This window comes from Puma concolor, chromosome C2 (genome assembly GCF_028749965.1).
Source record: "Puma concolor isolate L17-30 chromosome C2, mPumCon1.1.hap2, whole genome shotgun sequence".
Classification (NCBI taxonomy): domain Eukaryota; kingdom Metazoa; phylum Chordata; class Mammalia; order Carnivora; family Felidae; genus Puma; species Puma concolor.
The window spans coordinates 89,655,325-89,668,989 of record NC_141675.1 but is presented as its reverse complement, the minus strand read 5'-3'; the positions used below and the strand labels follow the sequence as shown (position 1 = coordinate 89,668,989).

General features: G+C 41.6%; 1 protein-coding gene across 21 annotated transcripts in view; it reads left to right on the top strand.

Annotated features, from left to right (window-relative positions):
• KALRN (kalirin RhoGEF kinase) overlaps positions 1–13,665 on the top strand; it is a 671,367-nt gene that overhangs the window by 580,593 nt on the left and 77,109 nt on the right. For all 21 annotated transcript variants that reach the window (XM_086675190.1, XM_086675188.1, XM_086675186.1 and 18 more), the window contains one exon: positions 13,189–13,472. In XM_086675190.1, the coding sequence (XP_086531316.1) occupies positions 13,189–13,472 (284 nt within the window). The remainder of the gene's footprint in view (positions 1–13,188; positions 13,473–13,665) is intronic.

Here is a 13,665-nt window from a genome sequence, read left to right as displayed (position 1 = left end):
ATCGGAAACAGGCTCCAGGCTCCGAGCCACCAGCCCAGAGCCCGACGCGGGGCTCGAACTCACGGACCGCGAGATCGTGACCTGGCTGAAGTCGGACGCTTAACCGACTGCGCCACCCAGGCGCCCCTGGGTGTGCTGTTTTGAAGGGACACGTGCACCCCTATTTTTATAGCAGCACTATCAACAATAGCCAAAGTATGGAAAGAGCCCAAATGTCCATCGATGGATGAATGGATAAAGAAAATGTGGTGTGTGTGTGTGTGTGTGTGTGTGTGTGTGTGTGTGTGTGTATCTGTGTGTGTATATGTGTATATATATATGTATATATTCACATATACATATATACATATATATACACACAGATATATATATATAGATATAGATATAGATATATATACACACATACATACAGTGGAGTATTACTCGGCAATCAAAAAGAATGAAATCTTGCCATTTGCAACTATGTGGATGGAACTGGAGGGTATTATGCTAAGTGAAATTAGTCAGAGAAAGACAAAAATCATATGACTTCACTCATATGAGGACTTAAAGAGACAAAACAGATGAACATAAAGGAAGGGAAACAAAAATAATATAAAAACAGGGGGACAAAACAGAAGAGACTCATAAATATGGAGAACAAACTGAGGGTTGCTGGAGGGGTTGTGGGAGGGGGGATGGGCTAAATCGGTAAGGGGCACTAAGGAATCTACTCCTGAAATCATTGTTGCACTATATGCTAACTAATTTGGATGTAAATTTAAAAAAATAAAATAAAAACTTTTAAATCATCATCTTGAAACTTGAGCATACATCAGAATTACTTGGAGGGCTTGTTAAAACACAGTGCTGGGTCACCCCCATAGATTCTAATTCAGTAGCTCCAGAATGGGACCCAGGAGTTTGTATTTCCAGCAAATTCCCAGATGATGCTTCCACTGTTGGTCTGAGGACCACAGTTTGGGAACCTCAGATTATCAAAGAAGGAAAGCTCGTAGAGCTGGAAAGGTGAGCAGGCCTGACCACAGAGTAGTTTAGTTTAAGTAGCAGGCTGACAAATATATATATATATATATATATATATATATATATATATATATATATATACACACACACACACATACACACACACACATACACATATATACACACATATATATGTATGTATATACATATATATACATACACACATACATATATACATATGTATTTTTTTTTTTTTGAGAAAGAGAGCACATGCAGAAGAGGAGGAGCAGAGAGAGAGGGAGAGCTAGAGAATCCCAAGCAGGCTCCACTCTGTCAGCACAGAGCCTGACCTTGGACTTGATCTCACAAACCGTGAGATCATGACCTGAGCCAAAATCAAGAGCCAAACACTCAACTGACTAAGCCACCCAGGGGCCTCTAGATTTTATTGATCAAGTGGTTTCTGTAGACCAATGTCATTGTTCTGGGAGCAGAGATATGTCAAATGGATAAGAGAAAGAGATTAGATGCAGAGGAATCCATTTGAGACTGTTACATAGGTTAAAAGATCTGAATTAGGGCAATGACAATAGGTACAGAAAGAAAAATATTCATGCAGAAGGTCTTTGTGAAGGAAGAGTCTGCTTCCAGTTGAATAAACCTGAAAGACAGCCTTGGTCATCATCTGAGAGAATCTTCAGTTACATGCAGTAATTTGTGTAATGTTAGTTTGAGGCTTGGGGGTTTTATTAGGGTTGAACTGGTTTATGTTCCCCCAACCTGAAAAGAAAAGTACAAAATGCTGCTATTTAAGTGAACAGCCTAAACTTTTTATGGAGCTCACTTAACCTACTGGAAGTCTTATTTGAAGGCCTAGGAGAAAACTGGGGTATAAATACATCCTGGACTCCAGAGTAGCCCTTTTTAACCAGAGAAATTTGGCTTACCTGCCATATATGGAGGTTAGGAGGGCTGAAAATTAAGCTGCAAGAAGATGTCTACCCCAGGCTTGGAACTTGGCAGGTGCCATGGGTCATGATTTGAGAACCCCCTTGTGCTCATCATATATCTTTATAGATGAAAGCTGATCTCAGATGACCTTGGTTCCGGTGGAGCCACTGATTCTTGTTGCCTTACCATGAGTAGAAACCATTTCTAAAATAAATTTCTGTGTTTAGGTTTTATATGAATGTGGCAATGTCCTTTTCTCGGTCTAGATTTGTGAAGTTTCACCATATTCTCTTGGTTATGTTTTGAGCAGTTCAGAAGCCTTTTAGGAGGATTTCCTACACTATACTGTAGAAAAAAAAAGGTACATTCCCTCTCTAGAAGCTGTGGACAAGTCTGGGGGAATGAAATGGGCATATAAATGGAAATGTCTGGAATGTTTACTCTTGGAAGAGCAGCAGATATGTTTTCACTGACTTTTGACAATCTGATATGTCAAGTTTCAGAATCCACCCCTTGGAATATAGAGAGGATTTTTAGCCCTTGACTTCCAAAGGCCACCAAAAAGGTACTGAATCAAGTGAGTCATTGTAGCAACATGTCACAGCAATGGACTGTGTGTTTAGAACATGCATATCTGGGATGGGAGGAAGGCACTGACTCATCGCCCTTTGAGGGCTCTCCTCACTCTGTGTCTGTTGGAGAGAATATTATACAAGGGAAACTAAGGCCAAGGAGACAGTGAGAACAAGCAGTTGGAAATAGTCACTTTACCCACTGTGTCCCATGGCAACCTGATGGGAATCAAGGTGGCAGGGGAGGCACTGAAGGAGCCAGCAGTGATTGAGTGAGATCTGGACCGAATTATAATAGAACTCGAAAGAGTTCATCTCAATTGAAGCCAGAGGTACTGGCTTTTCACCCCTGTGGAGATTGTTTAGTCTGTTGGAGAAGACCCTGATACTAAGAGCTAGTGTCCCAATGAGCTCTGAAGATGAAAAGAATTTCTGCCCTATGTGGAGCCACTGGATTTGGAATTCTCAGATCTCTGCACATTCTACCAGGTAGGATCAGCACTACAGGGAAGAGAAGGGGACAAGGATGTAGAAATGAACTAAACTGTAGCTCAATACAATGTGCCGTTGAGGCTCAGAGTGATCCTTCATTTTGTACTCTTTTTTTAATGGGAAAAATCAGGAGTTCCAAATCCATAGGGATTTAGATATAAAAAAAAATTAGAGAAAACACGTGAAGTCTATGAGTGAGATAGAGTAGTGAGATAAAGAACGGTGGGTTGGGGCGCCTGGGTGGCGCAGTCGGTTGGGCGTCCGACTTCAGCCAGGTCACGATCTCGCGGTCCGTGAGTTTAAGCCCCGCGTCAGGCTCTGGGCTGATGGCTCAGAGCCTGGAGCCTGCTTCTGATTCTGTGACTCCCTCTCTCTCTGCCCCTCCCCCCTTCATGCTCTGTCTCTCTCTGTCCCAAAAATAAATAAACGTTGAAAAAAAAAAATTAAAAAAAAAAAAAAAAGAACGGTGGGTTGGCAAAGGGCTCATTGGAAAAGACATTCCTGAACTAAGTATAAAAGCAGTGTAACAAGCAGGAGGCAGGGGCTTGCACTGTGCATTTGAGACTTAACTATTGTGGAAGAGATGGGAGAAGGAGTATCCGGAGCCAAAAAGTGTTTGCCAAGTTTAGTCGCAAGTTGTGGTAGGGGCAAATTGCAAGGGCTACAAGTTTTCTAGTGTTAAGAAACGATGCTTGTGGGTGCTCCTGGGTGGCTCAGTCTTGTTAAGCATCCATCCATTGATTTGGGCTCAGGTTATGATCTCACAGTACATGAGATCAAGCCCCAAGTTGGGCTCTGTGCTGACAGCGCAGAGCCTGCTTGGGATTGTCTCTCTCCTCTCTCTCCGCCTCTCCCCCTGCGTGGGCACTCTCTCATTCTCCCTCTCTTTCTCTCTCTCTGTCTCTTGTCTCTCTCTCTCATGTGTGCACACTCTATCTCTAAATAAATAAACATTAAAAAAACAAAACAATGTTTGTGGACCAGACTGATTGTCCCCCTTTCCCATGTCCTGTTATTGTCACTGTAGCCTGTAGCTTTCTTCATCCTCTGGCACCAAGTAGTCCAACCAAATGGCCAACCAAATGGCCAAGCAATGGTTTGCTGGGAAGCCAGCCATTCCAGGAACTGGTGATGCATAGCCTTAGGACCTCAGCTAAATATGCACCCAGGAGTTTGGCTTTCAAAGCATTCCGCTAAAAGACCTGTCAGAGCCACCATCTTATGCCATGAGGGATATATTACTATTTACTGTAGATTTTGTGTTTCCATGCTTACAAACAATTGGATTTATGTATTTATTACCCAAAGAATTTTTATCCTTGACCTTCCCATCATCCCCTTCTCTAGATGTGCAATTTCCAGTGTGAGAAAAATGTATATATGATACTTCTATAATTTTTATATTAAGTAAATTATTTATAGCAAAGCCAAAGAAAACAGGAGTGTTTGGGTATCTAATCACTGCAAACAGATGTAATGAAATGCATTTGCCTTATATAGCTCAGGCCACGGAAGGCAATAAGGATGAGTTTATAATTATTCCTGTATCATTGGAAATCAAGTAAGACAGAAGAGCAGGGGGTTAAAGGGCTCTTCTGTAAATATCTGGTGGATTTTAGGAGTCTGCATTTTCTTCCGATTTCAGCCATTGGAATCAAAGCTCCCAGTAGATTATTATAAATGCCAGAGGGACATTTGTAGACTCATTGACCATCTAGATAAAACAGGTATGATTGATATAGAACAACTAGACTTCCTATCTTTTAGCAATTGAATAATACAATATGTCAAAAAAAAAAAGCCAGCCTTTGGGATATGGTTGAGTACCATCACTGAACTGCAGCAGAATGGACTGAAAATGAGTTGTTGATTCTTCATTTCCATCCCTCAAGCCAGTATAGAAAACAGCTGGCCAGCTTAGTGGGTTGGTTACACACCCAGGGTGCTCACAGTCCACTGAAAGGTTTGGTGACCTTACACATGCATATGCTCTCTGCAGGCCTACCCTAGGCCTTTAGAGGACAGTGTTCCTGGACTTTGGGGTTACTAACCCCTCAAAAGTAATAGGACTCTCTTCTCATTTTGTCTAGGAGGTTCAATCCTTTATTTTCAGCTTACTTTGAGGTCAGTGTGAAGAAGGCTGATGAATCAGTATTTTATGATTGAAGAAAATCATAAAATAATGAAATAGTGGATGCAGTACTATGGAGGCAGCCATAGTCCTTTGACATGTCTTACATTTGCATTCTGTGATGGCTTGTGCAAAATGTATTCTGCTCTCAGAATAGTTTTACAAATTTTATACCAGACCATAAATGGTAGAAGAAGCTTTTTTTTAAGGTGTAACATAAAAGTGAAATAAATATGAGTTGAAACTTTTTAAAAAAGAAACTGAATTTATAAATGGCTATATTAAATATAGCACATTTCTTTTTTTTTTAAGCTTATTTATTTATTTTGAGGGGAGGGAGGGGCAGGGAGAGAGGGTGAGAGAGAAGCCCAAGCAGGCAGCACAGAGCCCAACAGGGGGCCCGAACTCACGAACCATGAGCTTATGACCTGAGCTGAAATCAAGAGCCAGACGTCTAACCAACTGAGCCATCCAGGTGCCCCACCACATTTCTAGTATATTCAGTTACTATCCTTTTGTACACAATTATCTTCTATTTTGGTAGCTAATGAAGGTCTATCCAAGTAAGGAAGGACCATGTTTGACCTAGACAATGGATTTGTTAGGACGTGTTCAGTTGTGCCTGCTTTCATGGGTTTCGTTCCACTTTTCCTCTTCACATCAAGCAGACAGCCCTCATCTCCTGTACCGCTTAAAACATGCTGCTGTGATGAAATCATGGAGTCCTTATCCAAAGGCTTAAACCGATAACACTAACATGTTTATTCTAACCCCACGATGGTATTTGAGACCCTAATATCAAGAGTTGTTCAATTGGCCCTAAAATCCATCTGAAGCTCCCATTCCATTCTAAGAGACACCCTATAAAAGGAGGCATATGTCACTTCCAGGAAATAATAACCTGTGCTGCTTAAACTTCCAAATAGTGGGAAAGGGGGACAACTATGGCCACATAGCCCAAGGATATGGCCACCTTATTCTCAGACAAGAGTGGTTCCCTGAAGTGAAGAGGGGAAAATGACACAGAATGGCAGCTGGTAGCATTAAGTGTTTCTTTGCTTTCAGGAGGCATGAATCTTTAAGGGTAAAAATGGCCTTAAATCATCTAGTCTAAGCTTTAGAAGACCATGAGATAGAATGAAGGAACATAGAGAATAAACTCACAGTCATGGACTTAGGGGAGCTTTTTATGGTTTTATTAATTTTTATTTAACTTCTATCGTGCTTCTATGGGTTTAAAGTGTTCTAAACACTTTACAAACATTAACTCCTTATTCTTAATGGCAACCCTATAGGATAGATACTAATATTATCTTCAGTCACTGATGAGGAAACTGAGATACAGAGAGGTTAAGTAAATGGAACAGAGTCACACAGCTGGCCAGTGGTGGAGCCAGGCTTTGAGTGCATCCTGTCTAATCTGTCCCAGTGTCTGCCCCCTAGTTAGTGGCATAGAAGGGCCAGAAGCCAACTCATCTCTTTGTTGCAATCAATGACGAGGCACCAGTGAGTTGTTCTTAGGTCATACAAGCAAGGCAGGAACATTATACGAGCAGAGTTTCTCTTTTCATCAACTTCAACAAAAGATCATTAGGAGATGAGTGTTGAGGTCAAGAATTCTCTAGTCATCGGCTAAGCTTTGGAATGTGTTGTGTGACCATGCAGCCTATCTTCTGTCAGGTGTTAAGGAGGAAATCAGATGGTTCAGAGAGGTGGCTTGGGATTTGAAGGAAGTAGGGATAACAAATAGTGTGCAAGTCTGAAGGATAAGCATCGGTTGTCGGTTTATTTATTTAGATTCTCTTGATTTCATTAGTATCTTTATATTCCCATGACCAATCAGCTAAGCTATCCCACTCAGAGCCTGTGAAAAGTTGGACCTTCAACCTCAGGGATTGCCCTGACAAGTTTTCTATTTCCCCAGTTTGTGGCTAAGATACCAATTATAAGATGCATTTCCTACCAACCTAGAGGCACTGGTTTTTACCTTTTCATTACTTCTTGAGACATTTTACTTTAATCTCAATTTGTTTCCTTAAACTATGTGCTTTTGGGTAGGAAGGAGACATTTAATTTTTCCAGAGGAAAATTGTATGCTAGTGTACATAATGAAGCATCAAGGGGAATGCAGGAAGATAAGAATTCTTTTCTTTTTTTCCTTTCTTCTTTAAAAAAAAAAAAATCAAGATCTAATTGACATATAACATTATATTAGTTGCAGGTGTACAACATCATGATTCAGTATTTGTATCGTGAAATGATCACCACAATCAGTCTACCTAGCATCCATCATCACACATAAAAGGTTTTTTTTTTCTTTCCCTGTGATGAGAACTTTTAAGATTTATTCTCTCAGCAACTTGCAAATATATAATACAGCATTATTCAGTATGGTCACCATGCTGTACATTATATCCCCATGACTTATTTATTTTATACTGGAAGTTTGTATCTTTTGAACCTTCACCCATTTTGTGTACCCTCCTTCCCCAGCTCTAGCAACCAACAATATGTTCTCTGTATCTGTGAGTTTGAAGTTTGTTTGGTTTTTTACTTAGATTCCTCATATTAAGTGAGGTCATATGGTCTTTGTCTTTCTTTGTCTGACTTACTTCATTTAGCATAATGCCCTCAAGGTTCATCCACCTTACTTTTTGTGGCTAAATAATATTGCAATGTATACATTTACCACATTTTCTTGTTATTTATTTATTTATTTATTTATGAGAGAGTGGGGGAGGGCCAAAGGGGGGTGGGGAGAGAGGGAGAGGGAGGGAAGGAGGGAATCCCAAGCAGGCTTCATGCTCAGCATGGAGCCCAATACGGGGCTCAATCCCACAACCCTGGGATCATGACCTGAGCTGAAATCAAGAGTTGGGTGCTCAACCGACTGAGCCACCCAGGAGCCCTGTACATTTTTTTTTTAATCTATTCATCCTCTGATGGACACTTAGTTTGCCTCTATGTCTTGGGTATTATGAATACTGCTGCAATTAATACAGGAGTTTTAATATCTTTGTGAGTATTTTCATTTCTTTCAGATAAATACCCAGAAGTGGAATTTCTGGGTCATAGGGTAGTTCTGTTTTTAATTTTTTGAAGAACCTCCATACTGTTTTCCAGAGTGGCTGCACTAGTTTGCATTCCCACCAACAGTGCACAAGAGTTTCCTTTCTCCACATTCTCACCCAACACTCATTATCTCTTATCTTTTTGGTAATAACCATTGTAACAGGTGGGAGGTAGCATCTCATTGTGGTTTTGATTTGCATTTCTCTGATAATGAGTGATGTTGAGCATCTTTTCATGTACCTGCCTACCGTCTGTAGGTCCCGTTTGGAAAAAGGTCTATTCAGATCCTCTGCCCATTTTTTAATCAGATTGTTTGCTATTGAGTTCTATGAGTCCTTTATATATTTTGGATATTAACCTCTCATCAGATACACGATTAGTAAATTTTTCTCCCACTTGGTAGATTGCCTTTTCATTTTGTTGATGATTTCCAGAAGATGAGAGGTTCCGTGCAGTGTTGGTGGGAGTAAATCAGGGTGCAATCTGGCAGTACCTAGTGAAGGTGGTGAGGTGTCTTCTCTAAAGCCCAGCCAGTCCACCTTGACATACATGCTCTGGATGCTGTAAAGTTGAGAGCAAGGTGTGTTCTCCTCAGTGTATGATCTGTACGTGGTAAAGGTTTGTCAGCCCTTTGTTTCCAGTCCACAGGGAGGTAAGTACAGAAATGGGAATAAGCATTTAGAAGCTTTTATAGCAATCTGACACTTCCACCACATCGAAGAGTATGACTTTGTATTTTATAAAAGTATTGGTCTGAAACAGATTGGAAATAAGAAAAGTAGATCCTTGACTCCCTGACCACGAGTAGTTTGGAAAGCACTGCCCTGGAGGAATTCTCACAAATCTACAGAGACCTGTACCGGACTGCTTAAAATGAGTGTGCGTGTGTGAACATCCTCAGTATCCATCATTAGGAAAATGTGTTACAAGCTCCACAATATGTCCTGTGAAAGAATATTATTCAACAATTAAAATCAATGAACTAGATCTACATGACTGAACATGGATAAATCTCAGATAATTTTGAATTAATGAGTATGTTGAAAAATGACATATTGGGATAATATAAAGAACACTGGATTCCCATACAAAGTAAATGGCTAACTACATGGACGGGAAAGATGCACACCAACTTGAGAAGGGAAGGGAAAGTGGTGGGTGTGACTGTGAACAGGTAGAAAAAAATTTAAAAGCTTCAACTGTATACACAGTATTTTCTTTTTTTAAAAAGCTGAAGGAAATATGGCAAAACATATTTACATTTATCATACCTAGATGGTGGGTACCTGGATGTTACATTTTTTCTACATTTTTATCTATCTTAAAAATGTCTCATAGTAAAATCAGCCTCAGAATGCGACTTTTTTCTGATCCAGAAAGCTAAGTTGAACATACTGGAACATCTGGGGAACTTGATTACGTACAATGCCCAGGGACACATTTGTTTTCCTTGTGACTTAAAACCAGATATTAGCCTTACAGACCCCTTCTATGCCGCAGGGCCGGAGAGGAAGCACTGGTTCAGAGTCCTGGGGCAGATGTAGCGATGCCTGACTTCTGGTCCTAGCTTTGTGATCAACTCATTTGCGACCGTGGATTTCTCATATTTAAACCTTCATTGCTTTATCTGTAAAATTAGACAGTTTTCAGCATTGCAATTGTATAACTTGTATAAATCATGTATAAATGTATGTTTGAAATGTTAAATAGACATAGCAGCTTGATGTTCCTTTTACAATCATTATGAGGCTAAAGGGATACATGGAGTGAATACAGATGTAGGAATAAGATGAATATACGTGCAGTGGAGTCAGATCAGGATTTAAGTCTTGCCTGTCTGCCACTTAACCAACTATGAGCCTTGGTTTCCTGAAAAACTCTGATTTTCTGTTTCCTATGACCAGAATCCTAATAAATAGCACCTCCCTTAGCTTGGAATGGTTCAATAACAGTCTTATTGTTGCAGCTGTTACAAATCAGTCACTTAACTTTTGTGCCTGGAAAGGTACTAGAATAAAATCTCCATTGTCTGCTAATTGTAGACATCTTCCAAAGATGGGGTGAACATAGCATGCCAATTATTCTTTAAAGCCGTAATAAAGTAAGTACAAATTTTCTAAATCGTGCCACATTCTTTTTTAATTTTTTTTTACATGTTTATTTATTTTTGAGAGAGAAAGAGAGAGACAGAAAGTGAACGGGGGAGGGGCAGAGAGAGAGGGAGACACAGGATCCAAAATAGGTTCCAGGCTCTGAGCTGTCAGCAGAGAACACAGTGTAGGACTTGAAGTCAGGAGCTATGAGATCATGACCTGAGCTGAAGTCTCATGCTTAACCAACTGAGCCACCCAGGCGCCCGTGCCACTTTCTTTATAATCATGCATTCAAAGTAATTTAGTAAAAATTCTCATCACACACACACACACAAAGGTAAGTATATGAGATGGTGGGTGTTAACTAGATTTATTGTGATCACTTCACAACAGATACAAGTATCAAGTCATTGATGTATGCTTTGGACTAATACCATGTTATATGTCAATGATATCAAAACCAGAAAATAAAAACAGGAACAAACAAGAAACAAAGTAATTTAGAAATGGTCCTGTCTCCATTCAGGACCCTAACAGTGAATTATGGATTGCTTCCGACACGTGACTTCTCTTGTATGTGGGCTGTGATTGAATGGCCCTAATTGTTTACACAGAGTAAACTTGAAACAACAAAAGTGAGAGTACACTTGATTGTTAACCTGGACTCCTGTGAGCATTTGTACAGAATGCACCAAGGCAGAGCCACAGGACAGTGGGGAAGGACAGTCCATCAAGATTTGCATTTATGAATCTCGAAGTCACGCTATGCTTTGCGATGGAACAGGGAACCTGGAGAGCTGCCTACCCTGCTTAGTAACACAAGGCACGGTTAATGTGATTGGGCCTCTAGTTCTGCTGACACAGTATGTGCTGATTAAGTTTTTGAAGGCTTGGTTTCATAGAGCCATGTGCTATCACAGGGGTCTGGTGAATGAAAAGCTTTTGCAGCTTATCAGCAGAAAGATAACAGAAAGGCCTGGTTCCACTACCAGCCCTGGGGAGATGTGTATCACTCAGGCTTCTGAGAACAGGAGTTTGAGCCATACCAAACACTTCAGAAATAATGTCAACATACCCAGGACCACAGCCAGCAAGGAATTCCCTGAGATAAGATTACAACTTCGTCCTTAAAGGGACGCCAACCAAGTCAGCGGATCCCAAATGTTCCCTGAGCAGAGCAATCCTGTATATTATCCTTTATACCAGGGGACTTTAGGACCTCAATTTTTGTGCTACTAGATGCAAACGCTCAGGTGTTGTTTTCCAAAGTACACACAAAACTCTAGCAGCGTTGAAGAAGATCCCCGCAGGGTCAAGATCCTGAGCTTGCAGCCCTCAAGGTCAGCCAGTTGTAGAAGCTGGAGGCAGCTTTCTATTGGCAAAAAGGATTCATTCACCTTCTTATGGGATTTTGTTTCTTCTCTGTTGGCTACGTCTAGGCCAGAAGGCCTCTAAAGCCAGATTAGTCCTCCAGGCTGGGTCTAGGATGAAGTCGTTATAGGAAAAGATGATTCCGTCTTTGAGAGGAGTAGGTATAAAAAACCACTTCAGTCATTTGTTTCTATACCTAGTCATGTGTTTGGTTTAAATATCAGTATGCGAACTGGCACCGGGGCAGTGGGCCCATCAGGGGTCAAGGCAGAGTGGGTCAGGTATTCTCCCAAGACCATTTTTGCAGTGAGAAGCAGCAGCATGCAGAGAAGTGAGTTGTCTTTGATTTGTCATCCAGACACTTCTTGCTTTGGAGTGCCTCACATTCATTCCTCTGCACCCCTGTGCACAGCCCCAGTGTGGCCGTCTGGACTCTGACTCCTCCTTCCCAGGGCTATGCTGTCTATAGTTACCACATGAATTAACAAACAAAAAAAAAAAACCCTTTTTATTGTGTCCTTTATAAACCCTTTTATTGTGTCTCATAGTAAAGGTCACACACTATTTGATTATTAAATGACCTCACTAATACTTTCTATCCAGTTTCTCCTTCTCCATCAAATCTTTATTTCATTCAGAGGATCCACTTATTTGGGCTGTGTTCACTTTTCAATATTCGTACCTCTGTGCTTTTGTTCCTGCTGTCTCCCCCTTTTGAAATTCCCTCTCCCCTTCGTGAAGCCAATTCAGACCAATCCCGCCTACACTGATCTGACCTTCCTCTGAACTCTGCTAGCTTATCGCCTGAAGTCCATACCAGCCCTGTGGCAATTAATCACATACCACTTTGTGAATTTGTCTTTATTTTACATGCTCCGTCTTGCTCTTTCACTTTTCTTTCACACACTCTGTGTGTGTGTATGTGTGTGTGTGTGTGTGTGTGTAGCTAGATAAGAGGACTTTTTTTTTTTTTAATGTTTATTTTTGAGACAGAGAGAGACAGAGCATGAACGGGGGAGGGTCAGAGAGAGGGAGACACAGAATCTGAAACAGGCTCCAGGCTCTGAGCTGTCAGCACAGAGCCCGACGCGGGGCTCAAACTCACGGACCGCGAGATCATGACCTGAGCCGAAGTCGGCCGCCTAACCGAGTGAGCCACCCAGGCGCCCCAAGAGGTCTTTGAAAATAAAACCTACGTCTTATACGTCTTTAAAATACACTACCTAATAGGTGCTCCCTGACATTGTTTTTGGTTGGTGATTCTTGCTTAGGATTTTAATTTTGTTTCAATGGAGGTAGGATTCTTTGTCTTCTCTTCACTCCTATATCCACAGAACCTGGAACAGTGCCTCACACATTAAAAATTGATGTCAGCTGTTACTACCCTCTAGCGAGGGTTGCCTTGACCAGGGTCTGCAGCTGGCCTTGACATTCTGCCTTGTATCCTAGCTTCCTGAGGATGGAGTTGTCTTACTCCCAGGCCAGCCACCTCCCTTAACCGCCTCTGACATGGCTATGTCTGTCTGTTCTTTCTCCTCAGATGCATACTCCCATTCCTCAAGTGAAAACGGAGGCAAGTCTGAGTCAGTGGCCAACCTGCAGTCTCAGCCCTCCCTGAACTCCATCCACAGCTCCCCCGGTCCCAAGCGTTCCACTAACACCCTTAAGAAGTGGCTGACGAGCCCCGTGCGCCGGCTCAACAGCGGGAAAGCAGATGGAAATATCAAGAAGCAGAAGAAAGTACGAGATGGCCGGAAGAGCTTCGACCTGGGATCTCCCAAGCCTGGGGATGAGACGACCCCTCAGGGAGACAGTGCAGATGAGGTACTTCCACGTGGCCCTGGAGCCTCCCTCAGGAGGGGGCTTCTGACATACATCCTTCCTGGAACCTTGTGAGGCATCCTTCCGTGGGTTCTGTAAACCAGCCAGTCCCTAGTCCCCAGGAGTTTGTGTTCTTGAACCCAAGTGATCTGAGCTTTTGTACTAACAAGACCTTGCCAGTCTGATGTGTGACCAA